Source organism: Takifugu flavidus, chromosome 3 (assembly GCF_003711565.1).
Source record: "Takifugu flavidus isolate HTHZ2018 chromosome 3, ASM371156v2, whole genome shotgun sequence".
Taxonomy (NCBI): domain Eukaryota; kingdom Metazoa; phylum Chordata; class Actinopteri; order Tetraodontiformes; family Tetraodontidae; genus Takifugu; species Takifugu flavidus.
The window spans coordinates 16,153,366-16,179,124 of record NC_079522.1 but is presented as its reverse complement, the minus strand read 5'-3'; the positions used below and the strand labels follow the sequence as shown (position 1 = coordinate 16,179,124).

General features: G+C 42.4%; 3 protein-coding genes across 12 annotated transcripts in view; 1 reads left to right on the top strand and 2 right to left on the bottom strand.

Moving 5' to 3' along the window:
- Nucleotides 1-418: 418 nt before the first annotated feature.
- On the bottom strand, nt 419-3,864 carry cenpl (centromere protein L). Its single transcript, XM_057026925.1, has 5 exons — nt 3,754-3,864; nt 2,746-2,914; nt 2,414-2,668; nt 896-1,474; nt 419-745 (listed from the first exon to the last, which is right to left on the bottom strand). Exons 1-5 carry the CDS (start codon nt 3,825-3,827, stop codon nt 671-673), a joined length of 1,152 nt encoding a protein of 383 aa, XP_056882905.1. The 5' UTR covers nt 3,828-3,864; the 3' UTR covers nt 419-670.
- A 2,830-nt stretch (nt 3,865-6,694) lies between these two features.
- The window catches only part of LOC130522479 (peripheral plasma membrane protein CASK), a 34,829-nt gene continuing 15,764 nt past the window's right edge, over nt 6,695-25,759 (top strand). For 3 of the 9 annotated variants that reach the window (XM_057026916.1, XM_057026908.1, XM_057026907.1), the window contains exons 1-10: nt 6,699-7,867; nt 14,845-14,957; nt 18,390-18,495; nt 19,117-19,194; nt 19,280-19,352; nt 23,211-23,313; nt 23,482-23,657; nt 24,542-24,664; nt 24,955-25,038; nt 25,222-25,321. In XM_057026916.1, the coding sequence (XP_056882896.1) occupies nt 7,803-7,867; nt 14,845-14,957; nt 18,390-18,495; nt 19,117-19,194; nt 19,280-19,352; nt 23,211-23,313; nt 23,482-23,657; nt 24,542-24,664; nt 24,955-25,038; nt 25,222-25,321 (1,021 nt within the window). In that variant the 5' untranslated portion in view covers nt 6,699-7,802. Of the gene's footprint in view, nt 7,868-14,844; nt 14,958-18,389; nt 18,496-19,116; nt 19,195-19,279; nt 19,353-23,210; nt 23,314-23,481; nt 23,658-24,541; nt 24,665-24,954; nt 25,039-25,221; nt 25,322-25,759 lie in introns of all 9 variants that reach the window. The other 6 variants (XM_057026915.1, XM_057026914.1, XM_057026912.1 and 3 more) reach the window with 4 other exon arrangements.
- Nucleotides 19,919-22,506, bottom strand: LOC130522484 (probable G-protein coupled receptor 34). Of its 2 annotated transcripts, none has more exons than XM_057026927.1 (2): nt 22,135-22,506; nt 19,919-21,348 (listed from the first exon to the last, which is right to left on the bottom strand). In XM_057026927.1, exon 2 carries the CDS (start codon nt 21,273-21,275, stop codon nt 20,142-20,144), a length of 1,134 nt encoding a protein of 377 aa, XP_056882907.1. In that variant the 5' UTR covers nt 21,276-21,348; nt 22,135-22,506; the 3' UTR covers nt 19,919-20,141. The 2 variants fall into 2 exon arrangements, with proteins under 2 accessions (XP_056882907.1, XP_056882906.1); XM_057026926.1 differs by having other exon boundaries at nt 19,919-21,352; nt 22,135-22,503.

The window sequence follows — 25,759 nt, the reverse complement described above, 5'->3', positions numbered from 1 at the left end:
GAAGCGCTAATGAAGTGCCACAAGGACAGTCACACATTGACATCCAGGAGCACAAAGAGGATTACCGGTATTTAAATGGTTAAATTTGATTATCCTTTAATGCATTTATGCAATAGTTGTTCAGTATTTATGAGATTATGATAGGTCAGAAAGAAACAAAAATATTTCAACAAGATCTGTCATGACTGTTAACATTGGAAGTTTCCATTGAAGCAGTGGTGGAGCTAATTATTTTAATTCCCGCTAACATTCTTTTAATCTATTTTTTCCCTCTTGGTTAAAAACATTCAGATCACTGATACATTTGGTTTAGGCTATCATAAATCTCAAACTAAATAGGTCCAAATGGCCCACATGCTGTTCGAGAAACTTCATTTTCCCATTGGCATCTTTTTCAGTTTATCACCATGACAACACATGTGTTATAGTTTTTATTTAGACCTGATGACAATATAATTACATAAAATAATACAGTATTTACAAGTCAGGGAGGACTGTGACCATGTATAAGTAGAATGTTGTTTCCTGTGGTCAGAGGCTGAAAAATAAGATGAAGATCCAGAATGTGACTCACGGCACTCGAAAAGATATTAGAAAATCCTTGCCGTTAAAGGAGAATAAAAAAGTTCTTGGCATAAAAAAAAAAAGAAACCAGTCCAAGATGTGGCTCTCAGATGGGCATTTTGAATAGAGCACACTCTGTCAGCAGCATCAAGGTGGTGATCATGTATCTGCTGTTGGACATCTGCAGAGAAAGGGCAAAAAAATACCAAGATTGGTGAAAAAGAAAATGACATTTTTTAAAATGTAAAAATCTTTCCCGATGAAACTTTGATCCTGAATTGAAATGACAGCAACCAATAAACAACATTTTTCTATGCGTTTCTGACGGTACCTTGATCCTGCCATTACATTTGGCTGATCCTAGCCCTGTGGAGACCTGACTCAGCCTTCCTGCTGAGAGATCCAGTCGGAAATGTCTGTAGAAGTGGCTTTTCAGCGCCTGGACGAACCTCTTCACTTCCCCGATATCAATGTTATCCTCCTCCGGGTCGTCTCCTGTATTTTCTGGATGCTTCTGAGAATTTCTCAGACTGTTCCACAACACCCAGGCATCCTGTGGTTCCACCATGTAGGTAACCTGCAGCGGCGGCTCTGCCGGGAGAGTCCAGATCATCTTGAGGTGCTGGATGCCAGACTCGGCATGGCAATTAGTCCATAACGCCATCAACCACTGGAGACTCGTGTGGCTGATCTCCAGCTGGCCAAAACAGCAGTCAAAGTTCTGCTGTAGCCAAGATTTGATAACTGAGGTGAAAGCCTCCGGCCCACTGCTGCAGAAAAGGGGGAGGCAGGTGAAGTCCTTAGGGAGAGAGCGCAGGTATTCGACATTGCCATTGATGCAGGTCAGCCAACCACTCCATACCGGCTTCTGAGGCTCATTCTTTTTGGGAAAAACTGGCTTTGACTGAATCTGTGGTAGGAAAAAGACAAAACATATATTGAGCATATCCATTCTCTCCTTTTTAAGTGTTACTCTCTTGTGGTAGCATTATTGCCAACAAATGACCTCTATGTAAAACCGAAAGCACAAACCTAATGGCTTCTCCAAATGTAATACTTTCTATTAAAAAAATCTATTCATTCAATAGTTTAAGAGTGTAGCATTTTAACCCTATAAAGCCTGACACATCAAAAAATAGCCAGAAAATTCTAATTTTTTGGAAATGAGATGTTTATTGAACCTTTTAACAAAATCCTAAAATTTTTTTATTTTGTTGATGACATTTTTTTTGTATCAAATATGATACATTAGGCGATTTTGGCAACTTTTAGCTCACAGCTATGTTAACTTTAGACACAAAAACAAAGTTTGCCCATAACATTTTGACAATATAGAACATGAACAACAACATTTTTCTCTTTGGTTTTTTTGCATAGCACTTTTTAGCACAAGAGGCACACTGCAGCCTCTTTTACGGGGTGGTGTTGGAGTTGGTTCTGGAGAGGACAGTGGTCTGCCACACTTGATTTTGGTTTAGAAAAAAGAGACGTCTCAGAATCTCGCGTATCAAATATGATACAAACGGCTTTAAAGGGTTAAGACTGGAAAATGTAATCTAACAAGCTAAAAATGCAATTTTAATAATTAAAAGGGATATTTGGTAGCAAAATTGTGACACAGTGTGCAGAAGGGTATAAGACAACTCAAGTTAATAATTGGGTCCATGATTTGCTACTTTCAGCTTGTATGTAAAGCTTTGCCTTTAACTGCAATTGGATATTTTATAAATAAATAATATATTGATAGAAAACAGCAACCAATTTACACAATGCAACTCATGATTGCTCTCCACATGTACACTATCAGACTGAGAGGCAGCCCCCTGGCACTGAGGAATCTAAGGTTTACCTGGATGAGGACAGTTTCAGGATCGTCGTCTGTCATGACCATTCCCTGCAGCACGGAGAAACAGACTGTGAAACTGCTCTGCAGTCCCTCCACTTCTACCGCCAAGCCCTGCTGCTTCTCTGCAGCAAGAAACGCAGCAAGCTGCCTGGAGTAGTTCTTCAGCTGAGTGTGTCGGAACTGATAGAGGGGAGTCACGTAAGACAGCTGCCATTCTGTTTTCATCAGCAACGCCACATGCTCCGGACTCACATTCTCCTATGACAATAAGAAGCGTTGAAAATTTTCCTTCGGATATTGACATGGTGCAAGAAATCTGGCTCCTTCCCACTCACAGTGATATTTATCTTTGGAGCCTTTCTGCTGGTGCTCAGGCGCCTGGTTGTCAGTGCTGGGGTCAGGCAGAGTCTTGAAGCAGCTCCTAAGCCACTTCGATACGACAGCCGGTACTTGCTTTTGTTTCTCCGCTGAACTACAGCACTGTCAGCAGGAGTCATGGCGACGCTGGAAATAAAATCATCACATCACTGTTACACTCCTCAAATGTGCAGCTATAACAGCATTCTTTGTAGAAATAAACTATGATACAAGTACAAAGACGGTACAGTATGTTATGGTAATGCATAAACCATTAACTTCCCTGTAAAAGTTATATTAACCAGTGAAGAATATATCTCTGTACATTAACTCATTTCAGGTCTAAAATTCTGCTTTTGAGAATTTATTAATCTCGCTGAAGTGATCTGAAGACTGCTTTATAGCTGACTGATTAACCTTTGTTTAATGTAGTGGCTCCAGTGGGTTCCTGAGCTCTCCTCTACATAGATCAGAGGACCCCTCACTGCATTGTTCTGGCATTGCCCGTGTCCAACAGCAATGATTTCAGCAGCAATAAGTCAAATCACAATCAATTCTTCAGTCCTGAGGATGAAGCAGTATTTGTAAGAATTTGTGGCTTTTCCTGAAGTGCACCGGGCTTCCAGTTAGTTAATCCAGCCTCGAATGAATCGTTATTAAGATTAAGATGAAGAAATTGATGAGTTTAAAAGGTTATAGTTGACAGAACAGAGACTTATCTTGGTTATATAATATATTTGCAAGATTGAAAAATAGATTCCATTGATATTGTTTTTTTAAAACTGTGTTGCACAGAATTGCGGAAACTCAAAACTCATATTTCAATTCTATTTTGCCTGACAGCAGCTCGACGCCACCAAGAACGGCGCCTATTTACGGAAAATGAGCCACAACAAAACGTTAAGACGAACGGGATGTCATTGTTGACGCGGAAACAGTCACATTTTTAAAAGATGTCTTTCATAAAGTAATATGCGCATCCCTACCTGCTTTGTTTTCCATCCATGTGTGCCCCTCCGACCGAAGCAGTAGGCAGAAAAACGGAAACAAGTTTGAACATCGCGGTTTCCCAGGGTTCTGTGCGGCAATAAGCAGCCAATCACAGCTATCCTAACCGGAAGTGTAGTGCGGCAGTAAGCGTTAAATCCATAGCCAAATAAAATTATTCCAGTCTCGATTCATTTAGGATAATGAGTAAAATTTAAAATAAAGAGGCGTATTCACATAAGACATTGGCATGTAATGTATGTTGGATATGGCAACTCTGTCTTGAATTAATTATCTATATTTATATCGTCATTAACATTTTTGAAAGTTTTTCTTGATGCTTTTTGAGGGTTTGATACGGTGGCCGGCAGGTGCAGGGGTAGGACCCTATAAGTATTTGCTACATCCTACTCCTTTTTAACATGTACCTGTATATTATATACAAAAAAATGCATGTGGAGCAGTTTGTTCTTACTAATTATTCTTATTATCTCTCACATTATTATTTAATTGTCTTTATTTTCACTTGCATGTTCAAAATAAAATTAACAATCAACATTAATAACTGTATATAATTTTAAAAAACATAACTCAAGACTGGTAAATAAATTGCCTTTAATTGCTTTTGCATTTCCAATTATAAGTGAAAGCTGTTATTTGGCAAAAGCATTGACCTTTTGCAGAAAGAAAAATGATACAAATCGTTAAAAGTTCAACCTCAGTCCTGTTGTTATTGAGTGGACGACTACAGACATTCAAATTATTTGCAGTTGCCTTTGTGTTCAAATACAAGAGAGTAAATATCTTGAATTCTCGATCATTCTTCTCCGATATTTTGTGTGACATGTTGGCATGTTAATAACTGCTTTCCTACGTCATCACCGAGTATAGGTTCTACAGTAATATTAATGGTGAGTATGTTAAAGAAGCTACAATGAATGAAATATGTGAATCTGTAGAGTAAAAAAATGGACATTAAAGAAGGGCAATGAAGAGTAACTTGGAGGGCGGTAGCGAGAGGAAAGAAAGGAGAGAACCTAAACTATATATATATAAATTAGGTGGAAACAAAGAAACACAAGGGAATAAGAAAAAGTAAAGAGTAAATAAGCTGAAAATAGTTTATTTGTGTGCAACACAGAGAACTATATAACACTTATTTGTTGTATTGCAAATTAACACAATTCACCACTGGAACACTGTTGGTTTCTACATGTTTTTCCTGTTATATTAAATCCCTTTCTTTACATTTACAATCTTTACAATCAATCAAATATGTAGTAATTTGAATTGCTGCCTCAGTTTTCCAATAAATAGTTGTCAAAGTTTTAACAATATGTATTTAATATGTAGGTTATGAAGTGTATCTCGCGAATAAGGAGGGAATGTGCTTAGAGTCACTGCTCGGTGACAAAAGAAAGTGCTCACATTCGTAGCAGTGTGTTCACTCCCTGCCAGTGTCAGGAGGACCCCTCCTTGTTACCATGGAAACTGTGGTTTCCCCCCACACACCCTAAATGTGCGTTCCTATATTTCCCCCTACATGCTTATTCATTTTTACGCCACCTCCACCTTCCCTCCATATTAGTTTGTTTTATGAAACCTTTGTGTGTGTTTGTGTATGACATTGCAGCATTTGTGTGAAGAATTTACTATTCAATAACACATGCTGCAATCCACACATTATGATGACCACATCGACAGCCAATCGTCTTATTAGTAGCTGCTGGTAGGTTTCCACCAATAGGTGAAACGCATACAAGACGTGTGAGCAGAAGGGATGCAGCGCCATGGAAACTGCAGAGGCCGTCATACAATAATGACGCCCTCTAGTGGCATTGATTTCTGTTTTATCCTGATTGCTATGATTTCATCTTTTTTCTGAAAGATCCTTGAGTCTCGAGTTGTATCCTATCAGGGTCTAGAAGAACTTTTTCCCCCCTGTAAAAGTGTAGATAATATCTGAATGTTTAATGTGATTTTATTGCCACTTCTATAAGATTTTTGTCACATTTTTAATCCTTCTCCCTGCAACACACAACAATATATTTAGCTGAAAGTTGGGATTAAACACATGCCTTGTTATTTCAAAGCAAATGAGCCAATGAGATGAAGAGCCGTTAAATGTGACTGTTCGAGTATAACTCTCAACATAATATAAATATCAGTGCAAGCACGTGCAGGCATCGGTAGAAGAACATGTATATGATCTAGAGGAATGCTCTGGGGCAGCTCGGATTAGACTGGAAATAATTAAGAAGTCTTCAAATTTTGAAATCGGTGTTGTTGGGGGAAGGAGAAATACCTGTCAAGGTTACCTGTCATCGATAATGAAAGTGAAAAGTATAAAGAAACAAAAGAACAGCTAATGATCTCAAACATAGTGAATTCTGTGAATGTAGCAGAATGAAGGGTCTATCTCTCCACGCACGTGCTGCAAAAAGATGGGATCTATGCATGTAGGATTTTTAAACAGTCTGCGTTTTTGTCTTTTCCACATTTTCTCATGCTTTGTTGAAACGTAGTCAAAATGGAGCAGCGGGTTGGACCCGATTCTCGTCGCGACCAATAGGGGGCGTCAGAAACACGCCTCCCGGGTTGTTCGCCTCTTCACACCTGAGTAAATTCCACCTGCAGCCCAGGGTTTACAATTTGACGCACCTGCAAAAAGATTGCAATTAATGGATCGTTTCTCAATCACCTTTGGCGCTGATCGAAACATTGTCATTGATCAGGGGGAAAAGCTTCTCATAAAATCACAAACACTCGTAACGCCTTTTCTGTGTATTGCAAGATATCATTCGCCCTGCTGCGGAACCTCCCTAAAGGCCCATGGGAATTTGGGAATGACTGGAATTCTCAGTCTCCCCCCCTTTTGATAGCCTGTGTGGGGAAATACATCAGCTCAGCCATGACAGTCGAATCTGAGTAAATTCGCAGCTCCAGTCTCAGGAGAGTGACAGATGAATAACCTGTATGTTGAAAGGATGGAGGTAAGAGGAAAAGCTGACGTAAGGTTCTGAGGTGTCGGCGGTTGACGCTTGCGCGGGACAGGCTGCACGCAAACCAGTTGGAGGAGATTAAGAAACTGCGCTCCAGCAGGACGCCCGTGTTGGCCGCCATCTTGGCTCAGTGGACGGCGGAGGACGGACGCAGGACTGGCTCATTCCGGTGCCATTTTGGCTCTTAATCGGGATAGTTTGCTGAACCATAGAGGGAGGAGTCTGGCATTTCTGGAAGTCGGAGGAGCAGCCAGTCAAAGCCAGCCAGCATCTAAGCCAGTGAAGAAACTGGAGCAACCATAGAAGAAGGATTTTAACGCGGTGGAATACGACATAATTTCAATTTTCCGACGCATTGACGGTGTATGTAGCGAGGTAGTCGTCGAGATGACAGCGAACGTCTTTCCTCTGGGCTCGGGTAGTTGAAGCACATTGCAACCTGGTCATATTACGTTTTCCCTGGGATAAGCCATCTGTGATACTGGGTGTGCGCGGCGCAATAACGGTGCGACCCAACCGGTTATTCCAGCGACACCAATCTCAAATCGGCCAGCCAGGTTGTCGAATTCTTCTCAGAGCAACATTAGATCGTTGTGAGGGGACATCTTTGGTTCGGGAAGAATCTGTGGATGCAGCGGAACCAAACTCCCGTATCTGCAAATAGATAAGATTCAGAAACCGAGGCATGTAAAGAGGGGGGCTTTTCTGCAAACGAGGAGCGAGGAAATCTCCACGCCCTGGGCTCTGGTCTGTGGTTACTGTTTAGCTAGCTCACTGGCTAGCCACCCTACCGGGAGCGGAGCTCGAGCGAAGGTGGGGCCGCGGGAGTGACAGCCTTGGACGCCAGCTAATGTAGCTAGCCGGCTAGCTCGGTCTCGTAAGTGGCCGCTGGTTTCCCTGTTACTGACGTTCGAAGCTTTGAACCACCGAGACTGGCTTCCTTTCACCTTGCTAAATACATTTAGCGACAAAGGGACGTTTTCGTTTTGACCAGCAAACCCCGTGTGAGTGAGAAATCTCGAGGGGAGCATCCCCATTTTACCTGTATGACCATGGCGGACGACGACGTGCTGTTCGAGGATGTCTACGAGCTGTGCGAGGTGATTGGCAAGTAAGTATTGCCCACGTCTCTTGTCTGTGACCTGTCTGCAAGAGTCTGTTTTTTTAAAAAAAAAAAAGTATTTAATTTGCCATGGTCACCGCTAATGCTGCACGTTTGGAAAAGGGAAAGTTCAGTGGAAGAGGTGAGGATGTTTAAGATCTTGCACTTAATCCCCTAATATCTGTCATGTTGAACGCCACAAGGGGCTGTTTTTGTGTTGGGAATCTGTCGTCAACCTCCCCCGAATACAGACTGAGCAGGACAGAGCTGGATGAACTGAAACTTCCTGTGTTTCCAATCTAAGATGACATTCAGAGTTGGAAATTTGGGACGCGGGAGAGTCATCTTGATGCACATTCGGGGTATCTCCAGACAGGATTCTGCTTTGCCTAATCCCCCTGTTTGGCAGCTGACATTCTTATACACACACACAGAAATCGGAGCCAAATTCTCAAGCTGATTAAGCATTTAGCGAAGATGTCAGATGATAGCGTCCCCCGCACATCGCTGCATCCTCCGGTCACACCAGGAGAACGGCTGAGACAATCGTGTGTGCGTGGGGAAATCTGAAAATCATCTGCAAAATGGTTGGTGAAGCTTTCTGGTGGATCTGAGTCTTGCAGGCCCTTCTCAGGCCTAGTCTACCAGGCAGCCCCCTCCCCCCTTTGTGAGCTGCACTCACTCATTGGAGTTCTGAGGGTCCATTAAGTTTCTAGTACGGGAAATAGGCACAGTCTCTGCAGACCCCCAGGCCCGTTCCTTTATGCTAAGACTTCCTGTTGTCTCAATTACCAATTGATTGTTGGTCCAGGAACACATTGGAGGATGATTTGGTGAGACACTGGTGAGGGGTGGTGTTGTTTTTTTACTTCACAGAAACGGAGAAAGTGCTTAACAGTAAAGTGCAGTAAGCACACAGAGGCAGAATCACCGAGTCGCTTGTTTCAGCAGGTTTGAGTTTCGTTGGTTTGTGTTATCCATTGTAGATCATCAGAATGGGGCATTTTAATTGAAATACCTCCAGATGTGTTTCCTGGAATTACTTAATTAGATTTTTTGCAATAGCCTTGCAGCCTATACACCCTCCGTGTTGTCCCACCTCTCTTCAAGTGACTGCTTACATCACACGGATGTCATTTATTTTCTTGATCAATCAACCCCGTCTTCACGATAACAATCATTTTCATTGCCAATTGATGGAGCGGAACACTAAAATGCGTCTTTCTTGAAGAGAAGTGTAATTGCTGACCACTTGTCCAGGATAAATAAGCAACAGTGTTATTTCCCTGCTAATTAAATGATTTATATTTACATATAAAAACACAATTCTGCCCACTGTAGTACTGTGATGTTGTATCTTGCATTTTATGGCTTTTCTTCAACCCCCAATCCACATGGTAATAAATGATTTACATTTATAGAGGAGAGCACATCCCGCAGTCGCCCCGTCTGGAGCAGGTCGATAGAAGAGTAATGCATGAGTGAATAGAATTCTAACGCTCATCTGGAGCATCTGTAAAGAGGTAAAATTGTACATTTATGTCGCAGAAGAGACCAGAGAAATGATTTTAATCCTACAAGCGCTGTGGTGAAACTACAGTTGATGGATCAAGTGTGTTGAGTCCTGGTGTCTTGGGATGTTTTGCAGGAAGAGGCAAAGGATCATTTTTCCTGAGACTGGGGGAGAGAGCGGGGGGCAGATCAATGGAGACAAGTCGAGTCGAGAATGTGATGGCCTGAGCCTGAGGATATAAATAATGCCTGCAGACACTGACTGCACCAGTGTGTGGTTTGTGTTTAACCTCATCTTTTTACTATTAGTGAGGGTGGCGCTCGTGTGGCATTTTCAGAGATTTATGTTGCTGAAGCCAAAGAGGAAAATGGTTTCAAAATATCAGTTTGCATCACAAACTGAGGACAAACCACTTAAACTGTATAGCAATCGAGGCTTCGTGTCCAGCCTGTATTCTGAAAGTGGTGCTAAAATAACCACAGCGTTGGCACGCCATGATGCAGCATGTACAGTGGGCAGCACAATAGTGATATTTTTAAAAAAGGTGAGGAAGTAATGAGAGATTCCAAAGACAGTTTGGCTAAATGTGTCTTGTTTGTGAGGGTTGGGGTGAACATTAGACGACGAGCTTGTTGCTGTCAAATTGTCAAGTGTTCCTTTTGGACCTGGGCTCCCTTCAAAGTTTACCATAAACCCCATTGTCCAGTCCAGCCCCTGCTTCAGCCTGCTACTGCGGTGCTGGGAAGCCATCTATTATTGCCACTGATCAGCCTGGGAGGATGAATAGTAGCCTGCCTGGTGGGATTGAGAGCACCGCGGACTCATCGTGTTGAGTCAAAATCTCTTCTAATGTGGGACTGGAAAGATTTCTATTTCATGGGATTTCAACTAAAGTTGCTAAATCACCCAAAGTTAACTCCACTTTATCTTTGGAATTATATTCCCCTTTCATTATCACATTCAGCTGGCCAAACCTGGATTTCCTTCCCTTACTTTCTTGCCCTGATGAGGACTTGCATTTCGACTGCTGCTGTCTTCCCACGTGCACAACTTTTCCCTGCATCTACCTCCTTGTCTCCTGGTAGCCGTGCACACGGCCAGCATCTTTGATTATGGTTCCAGAAACCTTTCCTCCTCCTATTTTTGTCAGGGCTAATTTGGCCGCTAACTCCATCTCCTGCTGAAGCTGTTGTAGTTCACCCACTCCGGCCATTTCATTGACACGTTCCGAATTTTCACTGCTGTTCATTGCTGTGCTGGGGGCAGCAGATGGAGCTGACTGCGTGTGGAACCCTGACGCACTTCTGTAAATGTTCAATCAATTCTCCCGTGGTCATGTGATCTGTCTTTCAATAAATGAAGCTCAGAGAGGTCAGTTGTCAGTTTGATTCTCGTTTGATTAACTTCAGTGAAAGATAACACTTTCTGTGTCATTTCCTTGTTGCAAGTTTCCATGTTCAAAGTTATGATAATATTAGCAAAGTATTCATTGCTTGCATGTTTTTTTGGATTTTTACCTCAAGTTGAGGTCAACAAAGCAGTAAAGCAGTTTAATTAATTTCTGTGGGTAATGATTCCAGGTTGTTGAGTAGCAATATTGGATTTCCAGTGCTTCTTATTCCAGCCCATCCCTAATTACAGCCAAGCATTTTGATAAGAAGAGCTCACCATAAACCCAATGAAGTGATCAGTCCTCTGGCTTATTCTGGTTTGAGCAATTCAATCGTTGGGACGTGAGCGTATCGCAGCATTAAACATGCAGTTTACATCGATTGTTAATGGCTCTAATGAAGATTGCTGTAGCAAGACGCCTTTTTATTTCTGTTTGAAAGAAAATGATTCATTTATGGTTCAAAGCAGCGGACTCGTAACAGCCCACAAGGCGGACTGTCCAGCAGGCCGGCTGTTAATGGTGCGCACCTGTAAACAGTTTAGCAGTAGCAGGCGTTACATTCTGCCTTTTGTGAGCCATCAGCTTCATTTACACAGGCCAGTCTATGCAGGGCCTCCTCTGAGCCGCACCATCTGTACAAACGTTTATAGAGGGGTCAAAAGTATTCAACTTCTCAGACTGCAGCGGGGGTGCTAATAGGGCTGCAGAGACGTCTGTGCAGGAGTGAGCCAGCGAGATAGAACGGTGAGACGGGGATTTGACATTTGGCGTTGAGATGTGAGGGCAACAGAGAGGAGTTTTTCTGTCCTTTTCACGTCAGTCTCTAATGCTGCCATGTGATGGCTGGCCTTGCATATAGACTTATGGCCCATCTGCATTAGTGTCATATTAGATACTGTGTTCATTGTTACGGGGCCCTATACATTTTTTCCTCACGTGATGTGGCCGTAGTTTGCACCAGTTTTGATGACTTGTGAAAGGATTTCAGCATTCTGTCACCTCATCTATGGAAATGAGATTTGAGAGCGACATGCAGCTGGAAAAACAAAGGTTCATTCCTCCAAACTGGCAAACATCCACTAGGCTCCAGATTCCTGCAGCACTGAACACTAGACCCCTGCTGGGATCACCAAAGTCTGACATTAGTGAACGTGGCATTTTCCCATCTGTTTTGTACAGTTTTGTCTTTGCCGTAAACAGTGAGCCAGGTTGTTTCTAGGCTATCTCTGGCTTACTTTGCCTTTATTTGGTGGGATGTCTCTTTTGTGACCCTCATTGGCTTCCTCATGAGATTTTTACCTCCATACGGTGAGCTGCCCACCCACTGTAGGTAACAGTCTGGATAGTATTTGGACATTTGAAGCTTTCTTCCAGTCTCTTGTGTCGTAAAACAAACCTGGATTCTCTTGTAGGATTTGTAGAGCGGCGAGGGTGTCTCTGCTCGAAATATCCAGCAGAATACACACTCTGGCAGCCCTTATTCAAAGGGATTCTTCTTTGATTTACAAAAGGAAGCTCTTCATAGCGGATGCAATACACATGGAATTCAGTGGTGATTTGACTTTGATTTGACCCCCAAGATCATACTCAGCAGCTGGAAAAAAGTGGCATTATTGCTCTTAAACTAGGTTTCATAAAAGTAGATAAATAATGATGTTAATACTCACAAAATGATGCAGTTTTATGACCTAAAAATGCTGTTTTTAAGCAAGAATCTCCTGTCTCTGGGAGAGGATATACTGGTGGTGGCGACCATTCAGCTGCAGATGTGTCCCGGGCTGGTGTGGGGGAGTCAACTGTGGTGAGAATCTGTCTAACTCACCACAGATGTTGGGGGGGGGGGGACACAGTAAGGACCCTTACAGTCTTTTGATTTCCATAGAAAAGGGAGCTGAAATGAGCTGAGGAGCAGCCTGCAAAAATTGCCACTTTAGGGCTAATGTTTGATGGCCGCCGCCATCGGATGTGAGCCATGTGTGGGCGTTTTGCATGAGCCCTCCACACAGCTGCAGTGATGTCAGCATCTCTCCATCTCACTTCTTTCTCCCCCTCCCCCCATAATATGATACAATACATGGCTGAATGATTATTAAAGATTTTTTTCCAGACTGCTAGATGACAGGATGAATTATATTCTAATTTGATCAATTAAAACCAGCCCCTAAATTTGCCACACACATCCATGGTGCAGCATCAACCCAGTCTGGAATTGATTTCTCTTCTCACAGATGTCCAGCATTACAAATGGGGTTGACGCATATGATGTGGCGGGTTTATCCAACCTTACCTCATTGCTTAATGATATTGACATCATTTGGATCAGCACCAAAATAGCGAAATGCATCACTGTAGCTGCTGGCTCCTTGCAGGCATGTAGAAGTTTGCAAATTTGTCTGCAGCCACAAAGCATCCTAATAGGAAACACAGCTGCAGCAGGGCAGACGGTTGTCAGATAAACACCAGCAGCACTGTAGACTGAAGAGAAAAGTGCCTTTTTTATGATTCTTTGGGCCCAGAGTGCACACAGGGTGACCACGTTTTATTTTCATGGGTTAATCATTACAGCAGATGTGTGAGAGTCAGATAAGATCGTTGATCACCTGCAGGTCCCACCCTGCGTATCTGTCTCACCTAGATGGCGTTCACTGACCATTCCACATATTGCTGCTGATTCAGTGAAACCCGCTGGGATTAATGGTTGCAACTTTGAGCAGGTTGGCTGCGTGTGTCTCTGGGAGTGTTGGTACTGCCTCAGAGTCGTCGAACAGAGATGTGAAGGCAGCTGTAACACAGCAGGCTTGTTTGTGCCTGCCTCTGTAATCCTCAGTGGGGCGAGGAGACAGTAAATGTGCAAATATCTCCGCTTTCAGCGTCTTCTCCCATCACTTTGTCGCTGATTTAATCTCATTTGTTCCTTTTTACTGCAGCATAATGAACAAGTGGGGCTCTGTGCCATGTCACACATACACATTACATAAGAATATAGGACAGTGGTTAGCTCATTCTGGGGTCTGATCTCTCAGCTTTTCCGTACTCCTGCCTCACAGTTGTTCCCTTAGTCAAAGGGGCAATAAGTGAAGTTAATCATTTTTAGACTGAAGGAATTAAGAATTTGTTATGTCAAGATCTGAAGCTATAATTTTATCTGGAGTATCACATGTCACACACCAGTTCGTGCGGATCTCCAGTTCCTTTTTTTTTTCCCAAGCCGGACCGGCCGCAAGTTCGTGTACGTCCATGTGATTAGCCGCCTCCTCTAGGAGCCCTCGGCCCTCCCTCCCTAAAAACGGCTACTGCCAGTGGGTGTATTTTCAAGGGTTCACCAGAATACAACCAGGATCCAACATTGCCTTTTACAAAATAACATGATAAGTTACTTAGTCAGTACTTGACCTGTTCCACCAAATTGGGACATTGTGTTTGCGCTTGGAAGGTCTTTGTTGGCAGAGGAGAGGTGTGGTGGGGGCGGAGAGCAGAGGTGGACGGAGCAAAATAGTGCACCGCTAGTTTCACTGCTGTTTGTAGACCGTGGTGCATTATTTTGCTAATTGGAGCTTTATAGGAATTCTAAATAATTGTTGGAATTAACAGAAGCTAAAGGATGGCTCTTTCTAGTTTTAAGGGCAGGGTTTATAGGGTTGGATTTTCTTAACCTGCTTATTCAAGTATATGGCAGATCAGGGCCGAATGGTGTGGCCTTAAAATGTCTACATTATTCCAGTGAGTTAGCCAAAAAACACTCCTCTGCATTCTTATATTTCTTAAAAACCTGACCCTCGCAGCAAGGTGGTGGTCTGAAACATGCCCCACTGTATAGGCCACCCTTGTTCAGGTCTCTATAATAAAGCTTTTATTTTAGCTTTTACAGCTGTGCTGCACACCACTGCTCTATAATTGCCATTGGCATGGGCACAAAGGCTATAATGTATTTTCTTAAAAATGGCTCTAAATCTGCACAGGGCTGGTGTGTGTGGTTTGGGACACGTGTTTCTGGAAAGTGCCTGCACAACCCAGGGCTATTCTTGTTTGATGCTTCAGCATCTGCAACTAACTGTGTGTGTGTGTGTGTGTGTGTTCCAGGGGTCCCTTCAGCGTGGTGAGGCGTTGCATCAACAGGGACACAGGCCAGCAGTTTGCCGTAAAGATCGTGGATGTGGCGAGTTTCACCTCGAGCCCCGGCTTGAGCACAGAAGGTGAGGTGGATGAAGCAGACGGGAGACCTGCTTGTGCTGTGGTGGAGACCATAGTTGTCACTCAAAGAGAATTACTCTTTTAAATACTTATTTACACATTGAAATAGTTAAATTAACTTGAGTCATTTCATGCAAAGCCATTTGCCCTGTGATGGGTAAAACAAATGCTGGTTCGGATGTCATACACAGTGTAACTTAAAAATATTAACATGAATCATAAATGCTGTTGTGTATCTGTGTTTATTAGACTGCTTTTGTACTTACATTTTGAAACATGTCATATGCTTTTGTGCTTGGTGATGATATGGTGCGTGTGTGTCTATTTGTGTGTGAGACAGTGGTTGTGTGTATGTTGGTGCTAGTGTCGGTGTTCACAAATGCCATCTGCGAGGCCCCAGTCTGAGATTAGCCTGGTAGCCAATAACAGCAAGACACAGAGATGGCCCCAGGTGGAGGAGAGTTAAGTCTGGTTTCCAAACCCAAGATCAGGTTCCCACCTTATTTCTGACAATGGCATTCTGTTACTGACTGCAGATATTCGGCGGTTTTACAGAAGCGCTTAAAACGTTAGACCACTTTACTTGATTGACCTTGCTGCCTTTGATCAGAAGCAAGGAAGCTTTAGGAAGCCACAGTGTCTGTACGATCAGCTACAGTAGCGGATCGTACTGTGTAGCGGATTGTACTGTGTAGCGATCGTGCGTGTAGCGGATCGTGCTGTGTAGCGGATCGTGCTGTGTAGCGGATCGTGCTGTGTAGCGGATCGTGCTGTGTAGCGGATCGTGCTGTGTAGCGGATCGTGCTGTGTAGCTGATCGTGCAGTGTAGCGGATCGTGCAGTGTAGCGGATCGTGCAGTGTAGCGGATCGTGCAGTGTAGCGGATCGTGCAGTGTAGCGGATCGTACTGTGCAGCTGATCGTGCAGTGCAGCGGATCGTGCAGTGCAGCGGATCGCGCAGTGTAGCGGATCGTGCAGTGTAGCGGATCGTGCAGTGTAGCGGATCGTGCAGTGTAGCGGATCGTGCAGTGTAGCGGATCGTGCAGTGCAGCGGATCGTGCAGTGTAGCGGATCGTGCAGTGTAGCGGATCGTGCAGTGTAGCGGATCGTGCAGTGCAGCGGATCGTGCAGTGTAGCGGATCGTGCAGTGTAGCGGATCGTGCAGTGTAGCGGATCGTGCAGTGTAGCGGATCGTGCAGTGTAGCGGATCGTACTGTGTAGCGGATCGTGCAGATCGTGCAGTGTAGCGGATCGTGCAGATCGTGCAGTGTAGCTGATCGTGCAGTGTAGCTGATCGTGCAGTGTAGCTGATCGCGCAGTGCAGCGGATCGCGCAGTGTAGCGGATCGTGCAGATCGTGCAGTGTAGCGGGTCGCGCAGTGCAGCGGATCGTGCAGATCGTGCAGTGCAGCGGATCGCGCAGTGCAGCGGATCGTATTTTTTTTATTACATTGAATTTAGTTTTTTTTTTTTTTTTTTAATGAAGAGTGTTGGTCTAATACTGCTTTGTTGCAATGAAAAATTTCCAAAAATATGGTTTTATATTTAAAATGAAAAATTCAATTTTCAAACACTTTAATCTTAGCTTGTGTTCTTTAACAAATACTAATTAAAATTGAAAATGTAAAGCTTGGAAAACTATAGGTGAGCATAATTCAGGTTCATTTCAAGGTTAGAAATAAGTACTTTTTAATTCTTGGATTATTTCAACAAACAGGGGTGGAACATAAAGACATTTCTGAATTATGTATCTATCCATCAATTATTTATGGTCTAATTATTACTTTGTGTCTACCAAACATGGCAGAGGGAATTACGGTTTTTATTGCTAAATCTATTTATAATGAATATAGAGTGAACACTTTGAACATTAATGTTTATAAGCATTGAGTTGCAAGAGGCATATATAATGTATTTTTAACACTAGTAAAAAAATAAATGGTGTTAATTATTGAAAATAAGATTTTCATAAAAACATATAAGCATACTTCCAATGGAGTAAAAATATTGCTGGAAATGATTTGCTGTAGGAAGAATCTATTCTTTTAAGTCCAGTTTCCTCTGGTTCTCCTGGGCACTGTCTCAACACTGGGCAGCATTGTTGGTGGTTGAAATGAGCTGAGCTCCAGTGGAAAGGGAATGAAGACAAACAGAGAGCAGAAAGGGGGCTCTGTGATGGAGACACAGTGCCATTTCTCTCTGTTGCATAATTGTGCTGGTCTGTCACGACACAACAAAACATACATGCTTGTATAAAGATCAGTAGTCTTGCACATGGGGAGCAGAGTATGTAAATGAGGTTTTTATGGAGCGAGGAGTAGAACAACGTCACATTATCTCTATCAGCCTTCCACAGCAGGCTGTGTCTGTGTCTTATTACTCATCCCACCAGTTGTCATCTATTCTCTTCAGTGCTGTTGTTTCTGTAATGAGTGCCCACTCTTTGTAGGGTTTTCCCCAACATCATTAACTTCTAAAAAGATGGTCTCCATATACAAAAGGTTGACATGCAATTCCCATGTGCAGCAGTGGCCTAGACATGGTGGAACGTGGGCTGATGGGGATGAGTACCGGCCAGATGTTAATTTAACAGTCCAGTTAATGCAGCAGTCACATGTGAAAGTGTTCTTGCTGAGCGACAGTTCCTCAACATGAGGCACACTGTGGCGCCATCTCGTGGTCGACCTGAGGTACAATGGAGTGTCATAGGCCAAAGACTCATTGACCTTCTGTTATTCTCTGTGTGCCCGTTTGGGAAGATGACACCAAACTAGCGTAATTTCTGGACTACAGAGCACACCTGATTATAAGCCGCATAATCTAATTTTAGAAAGAAAATCAGTTTTGTACTTATACAAGCCGCACCGGATTTTAAGCTGCAGGTATCCCACCTAGTAATATGAAAAATTAGGTCGAAAACATTCAGTACCGGTAAATGTTTTTATTACCGTAAGAGACGAGTCACTGACGAGTGACAAACACAGGTAAGAAACAACAGCCACTCACTTGTATGTTTATACAGAGACCTTAAATCCAAATTTTATCACGTCAGGATTTATAAACTTTTCTTTTAATTTAATCCGCTTAGCAACATAAATATATTGTACCGGTAAATGCTTTTTTTCTAACGGTGTCTGTAATGCAGATACCTTGAAATATACATTTGTATCAGCTACACACAAATTACGTAGGCTACCATAAAAAATAAGTAGCGGCTTATAGTCCGGAAATTACAGTACATGTGTTTAACAGCACCAAATTCAGAACAGGATATTGCATTTATTTTTATATGAAGATTTTATGCCTTAAATGCTATTTTATGTTTGAAATGTGCTTTTCTAAATTGCATTGTTTGGTCTTGGGTGATGTCATAAAAATCAGCTACAATCATAATGAAGTACTGATTGTTAAATGGGTCAAAACTTTCCCCTTCCAGACCTGAAGCGTGAGGCCAGCATCTGTCACATGCTGAAGCACCCCCACATTGTGGAGCTGCTGGAGACCTACAGCTCTGATGGCATGCTCTACATGGTCTTTGAATTGTAAGTTTCTGATAACATCATGAAACTAGATGTACCTTATTTTTATTTATTTTTTTAAGAGTTTTCCTAATTTCAGGAGGATGATAATAATAACGTATACACAGCCTGTGGGTCGCCGCAGGAAACATAAAAACTGCAAAACAGCTAATGAGCAAATTTGACACTCGGTAGCAGATGCTGTGGAGATTAGACTTTATTGCTAATATTACCAGCCTCCTCACTTCAGTGGTGTTAAAAACAACAGAAACTGGAGATTGCAGTGAGCTAAATCTTCCATAGATCTGTATCTGTGTTAAGGCTGATGCTTATATATTGAAGACCAAAAAAAAGATAATTCCTTCTATAACTCATCACTTTGAGGGAAAAGAAATCAAAGAATTTGAAGCAGTTATTCTGGACAGTATTGAATTTCTATGACATTTTTTTTTTCTGATAATGCCAAACACAAGAAAATATGGATACTTTTGAAAATACATCTTTACATAAATCCAACATAAAAATAAAACTAGAATATTTGATGACATTGTAGCACTCTTAATGTCAGTAGCAGCAAATAAAAGTTGATTCTGCTGGGTGGAGATCTTTTCTTTGAAGCCTATCCTTTCTATCGTTTCCTGTTAGTATGGATGGGGCAGATCTGTGTTTTGAAATAGTGAAGCGAGCCGACGCTGGGTTTGTGTACAGCGAAGCTGTAGCCAGGTACGACACTCACTCTGGGAACATTTAATTCAAACTGAACCCTAATTAGCAGCTGTAATCATTTTTCTGCTTCCTGTTTGCGCAGCCATTACATGCGGCAGATTTTGGAGGCGCTCCGCTATTGCCATGACAACAATGTGATTCATCGTGACGTGAAGGTAAGTTCCATTGCACAGTCAACCACTGAAGCCGCTGACGTTGATGCTGATCAGGGATGCTAGTGGTTTTTGCTGCAATCAGATCTGCACAGATATCTGCATTTCCTGCTTGGAGATAAAGGTCACAGAAGTTGCTATTGGTGACATGCATGCAGCAGTGCGTGAACTGCTTCTTACCGTCACACTATTTTCAGTCTTGGCACCTGAAGCACTTCTGCTCTGTCAACCAGTGTGTCATGCTTGGCTGTCCCTTTAACAGTTCTTATAGTCAGATTAATGTCAACCATTGATTCCAAGAGGATTAGCCACCCAACAGACGACAAACACCAACAGACCAGATGGAGCAGATCTGAACCAGGCTGCTGATCCACACACAAGCATTTGACAACAGACCCCCAAAGGGATCAACTCAGCTTTGTTTCTCATGTTAAATGAATAGACGTGTGTGTCTGTGTGTGTGTGTTAGTGGGTCACGCCTCAGAGAACTACTGTGACACAGTAAAGCCAATGTTTGTTTTGACTGTTGGTATGATGCAGTGAGACTGGATCAAGTGGAGTCGACAGGGTTTAGATACAAGTTTCATTTATGCAGAAATAGCCAATATGCACATTTTGTTGTTTTCCCTTTCAGCCAAACAGCAATTGAAAAAGCCACAGACTCAGAAGTTTCTCACATATTGCTCTCTGGCAACATTAAGACGGAGCAACACACACACACATAAACAAAATCTGTATGGTAAAAGCGTTACATATATTCATTTAATCACTAGTACAGAGGTGGATGTATTTTTAGTTGCGGCGAACGGTGGCGTTGTTGATCATGCTTGTTCTGTGGGTGACAGAAGGGGTGTTGGGTAAAACCACAGGACCGGACGGTCTTCTGCTCTCTGTTGTTGAACTGACATCCTGCAGGAATAGGAGGTGGTTGCCGAGTCGGTGTCCAACTGCTCGGAGGGTGCTCTTGCGCACCGAGCCAGACAATATGAAGTACATGACGGGATCCAAACAACTGTTAAAGGCCGACAGTAGGAGCATTATCTCGTTTGTTCGGGCCACCGTTTGCAGGATTTCACAAGGTTGATTGTTCCTGATCTGGTAGAATATGTAGACGGGGCGGAAGGCGTGGTAGGGCCCGAAGCAGACGATAAACAAGAAGAGGACAAAAAAAGACTTTTTGGCACTTCGTTGATATCTGTGTGCGTTAGGAAGGTCTGGCTTGTCCCATGAAACTCTTAGTAGCTTCGATGCAATCTTTACATAGGAGACGACCAGCATGATGAAGACTAGCCAGAAGAAGACAACCAGTAAAATGTTGAAGATTGCTTTTCCTTTGGCGTTGCCGCTACGCATTTTGAACTGAAAGCATTTGTTGCTATGTTCTTCATCCTCTGCCGTGACGATCATGGGCACCAGTCCTACCAGTGACAGACTCCATAGGGTGCCACAGGCCACCCAGCTCCATGGACACCTGTGTCCCAACAGCTTCACCGTTATGCCTTGTCGAGCTCTGCCTTTCCCCTTTATCCTCAAGTAGCGGTGTAAACTGATAAAGCCCAGCAGCATAATACTGATGTACATGTTCATGTAAAACAGGTTCCCCACCATCTTACAGGCCAGTGGTCCCAGATGCCACTGGTCTCCATTCAGATGGTAGGAAATCCTGAAGGGCAGACATCCTAGAAGAACCAGATCGGCCACAGCACAGTTGATGAGGAAGAGGCGCACTGAATTATTGCTGGAACGTTGAAAGAAAAACACCCACAGGGCAGCAAGGTTACCCACAAGTCCAAAGACGAAGAACAGAGAATACATTGCTGCCAGCGGCAGGCGGAGATTCGGATCCTCCATACACTGATGGCTGTGATTGGTATGGGAGGGTGTGGAGGGAGGGGGGAAACTGGTGGCAGAGGAGGAGGAAGACATCGTTGGGGAAGTTAGACGATGCAGAGGGCAACAGGGTGTCGGAGACAGATGCTGCAGTGAAGATTGTCAGTGACTGTCTGAGGGAAAACAAGAAAACATTCTCACTTCAAAATGCAAACAAATGAGCAGCCAGTGCTGAATTGTAGCGGGATTAAACATTGTACCACAGTAACGTCTCCAAATAGAAGCAAGTTTTATATTTTTTACACGTATTTGTTTTGCTACTCTAACTCCATTGCATGAATTTATTGGTGCTACCAGGGCAGCAACCAACCAAAGAATAATTCTGTTTCTTTTGTGAAAATCTACATTTTACTTTGTCTTTTAAAGTTTAAAAACAAATTCTGATGAGGTTAAAATTTTGTCTTGTCCGCTCATAGTGTCATTGACTTGCTGCACTAACTCACAGTTGAAGTAGATAAAAATCAGACTTAAGCTGATGACAGTTTAGATAGAGAAAATGTCCTATCATATCACAGGTTCAGTGCTATTCAACCTGTTTTATGCACTATGTTTGGTTCACATACATAATGTACATAACATTTTTCCATTAATACAAAACTAAATTCATTACCACATTGTCTCAAGTTAATTCTTAATCAGCTTTTACATTTCTCACAAGAAAACTTTAAACATGCCATCTATGTTTTGACACCAGTTTAGGTTTTTGCATACTTTAAATGGCTAAAATCAAGCATTTTAGCTGTTGCATACCAAAAAAAAATCCTGGCGATCTCTGGGGGGGAAAAAAGTTCTGTTGTGAATGTTTAATGCGTGAATAAAATAGGAATTGTTTTACATGCACTGTGGCTACACATGTAAAGTCTTTCTGGTCTGCACTGAGGTTTGATTCACTCACCATCAAACATGGTTCCAGAGCAGATCCAGGACAGCTGAGAGTTAAGTGGTCACAAGCGTGTTTGCTCTGCAGGTTAACCTGTTTTATCATCCATCAAACTGAAACACAGAAGCATCAACCTTTGGGTCGTACAGCAGGTCCTTTTCTCTGTTGCCGTCTTTGCCTTCCCCTCAGTCCCTGAATGAGTCATCAAGTCTGGCGACTCGTCATCCTTTTTACGTCCTCTTCAAAGAATCCCCTCCTCCTTGCAGCTCTGACAGTGTTTAGTCTTTTGCCTGTATCGGTTCTCAATTTTCAGTTCTTGTATATTTCTACCCTTTCCACTCTTTAGCCTCATGCTTTCTCTCACTGTTTTATCTCTCACCTTTCACCAAACATCCTTCATGCTTTTTAGGTTCCTCTTTTATGAGAGCTGTATGCAGGAAGTGGTTTCTGAACATGATATTTAGAGTTCACTTGCTTTTGGTAACACTGTGGACATGCATAAATTCTTTGGCATTATAGTAGTTAACATTTAAAAAAAAAAATAGCATCACAGATTAAGATATAAAGACATGTATGAATGTTGCTGGAGACGTATTTTTCTTAAATGGTTTTGTTTGGAAAACTGTTATTTGGTGAACTTCTGTTCTTTTTAAGAATAATTGAATGACAGTATTGTTCCGCTTTTCACTAAATAGGCTCACGTGCTAGAATACTGTTAAGGTCACACTCTGCCCACATTATAATGTGAAGGTTTTCATTTAGTGGTAAATGTGAATAAAACTTGTGTCATGGGGATTTTTATCAGTGGGTTGATAAATGTAAAGTATAATTTAACCTTTATGATGGGGCAGGAAATGGATTGTGCTCACCAACATTTCATGGTATTTGGTGCTATTGCCTGCCAGCTGGTCTGCTCAGCAATCAGAAATCTGTTATTTTGATCTTGGCAGATTCATTACTTTAATGTCAAGTTAATTCTTCATCAGCTTTTAAGTTTCACAAAAGGAAACTTTTTATTATAATAAAATACTAACATATTTAATCTTTGGACTTCTCATTCTAACAAACTCAATTGATTGCTTCCTCTGCAGCCTCACTGTGTGCTGTTGGCCTCGAAGGAGAACTCTGCTCCTGTCAAGCTGGGAGGGTTTGGAGTGGCCATTCAGCTGGGAGAGTCTGGCCTAGTAGCTGGAGGTACAGTACTGAAGACACTCATGCATGTTATCTGACATTTAAAGTATTAACTAACAAGCCAGTTTTAGACATGACAAAGAATCCTGGGAAGCTAAGCAGCCTGCACTGAACCAAACACCACCCTGAGTATATTTCAGTCTTCAGCTAATTGCTGTGTAATGTCCTCAGGCCGAGTCGGTACACCTCACTTCATGGCACCTGAGGTTGTGAAGAGGGAGCCGTACGGTAAACCAGTGGATGTGTGGGGATGTGGAGTCATCCTCTTCATCCTGCTCTCTGGATGCCTTCCGTTCTATGGCACCAAGGAACGCTTGTTTGAGGCTATCATCAAGGGAAAATACAAGGTAATGGCCAGTTTTACATTATAGCTGAGCCTTTTATCCATGAGGTTGTGTGCAATTGGGTCCAATCAGGACTCACTGGGCCACATTTTCTGGGTCTTTTTCTTGATAGGAGGTGAACCTTTTAATATAGCCATCACTGTTTTATATGTCAGTATACCTCTGTGCTTTACTCCACTCAGCTTTCCTTCAATTGTGTCTCTTTTTGACCTGATGGCTTGATCTCTGACATACACAGATTTAGACAGCTAAGAGTTATTGACTACTTATGTCCATACGATTTATTTGTTTATTTGAAAATTTACAACAAAGAATACAAAATCCCATTTTCACTTGAATAAACAGATTTTTTTTCAATTGTCAGATTGTTTTGTTTATTTTTTTTATGGTAGCCCAAGTCTGCAGCATAATACATCACTGAAAATTAATTACTCTGAAAATGCACTGTTTTTGAGGAACTTTTTAGTTCATATCTTAAAGTTTTTTTCCCCCAAATACTGCATCTTGAAAAACCTTTTTTACTTCGTGTTTCTGCTGATACGACCACTGCTCTCACATCTCTGCATGCGTCTTGCTGAAGTTTTCTTACTTCAGAAAATTTACACATGTTTTGAGAGTTTATTCTGACAATACAAATGTCTGACAAATGTCTTTTTGTTTATGCAATAAATTGTCTCGCAAATTAAGGTTGAATCACTGTTGTGCTGATTTAATATAAAAACTGTCAGTCATTAAATTTGTAGTTGGGCTCCAGTCTTCATTTTTAGCTGATAATGTTTTTGTCTTTTTTAATGTGCTTAAATGTAACGTACAATACGATATTTATATCTTGGGATGTGTGGTTGTACAGCAGTGTTATGGATGGTGAAACTGTAACCTGTGTTTAGATGAACCCACGTCAATGGGCCCATATCTCAGAGAGTGCCAAGGACCTGGTGAGACGCATGCTGATGCTGGACCCTGCTGAGAGGATCACCGTCTATGAGGCCCTCAACCACCCCTGGCTGAAGGTGGGCACGTGTCTGAGTTGTCTCTAATATAAAGATTTTTATATTTCTACTAGAAAGCTTTACGCACATACAATTAAAACCTCTTCCAATTGTGAAGTGACCTTAAATCTAACCATGATAATGAACATTTGCTAGTGTGTCCTATGTTAAAACCCAAACATCTCAAACTCTCCCTGTACTGCAGCTTCCCCTCTCGTCTGCTTGGCGACTTGGCTCTGCTGTTACTTTCATCATTACATCTAATATGTGTGTGCTCAGGCTTCCCATCTTTTTTGCCCGTGTGTGTGCAGGAAAGGGACAGATACGCATACAAGATCCACCTGCCTGAAACGGTGGAGCAGCTGAGGAAGTTCAATGCAAGGAGGAAGCTGAAGGTTAGCAGAGTCATTGCTTGCCTGAAACCACACAGCCTCTGTGGTTGATTCTTAAAGTAGAGGAAACGGTACCTCCTCTGCAGTAGGCTTTTGCAGGGCTGAGTTGAAGTCTTGTTCAGATGTTTATCTCTGTGTCATCCACCACACCATATACCAGAAATGACTGTTGTCTCTCTGCTCCAGGGGGCAGTACTGGCTGCTGTCTCCAGCCACAAGTTTAATTCTTATTATGGTGACCCCCCAGAGGAGCTACATGACTTCTCGGATGACCCCACCTCATCAGGTAATTTATTCTCCAAAACGCTTAAAAAAAATAAAAAAATAAGTTTGTTCAGCAGATCCTCTATATTTCTGCAATATTGTACACCTTTACAGATTGTTTTACCCTCTTTTGGTCATAAAAGTTCAGCTGGCCAATTAAAGTTACTCTTCTAATTCACGTTCCAATACCAATTATTTGTTTTTTGGATACATTATGTAGAAGTTATAGACGTAAAATATTTGTAAGTCCATAAGCTTTCACCATATTAAACCTCATGAGGGTTGGGGTAGAGGTTTTTGGACGGTTTGTTGATGCGCATTCCAGCTGACCGAGGCAACTTTCCTCTGTAGTATAGAGACAGATGTTTCTCAAATGCCTCACTTCCTCGTCTCACTTCCTATTGCTAAAATATCTGTGGGCTGCATCTCAGCCCGGTGGCACCAATTGTTTCCCTGTAAT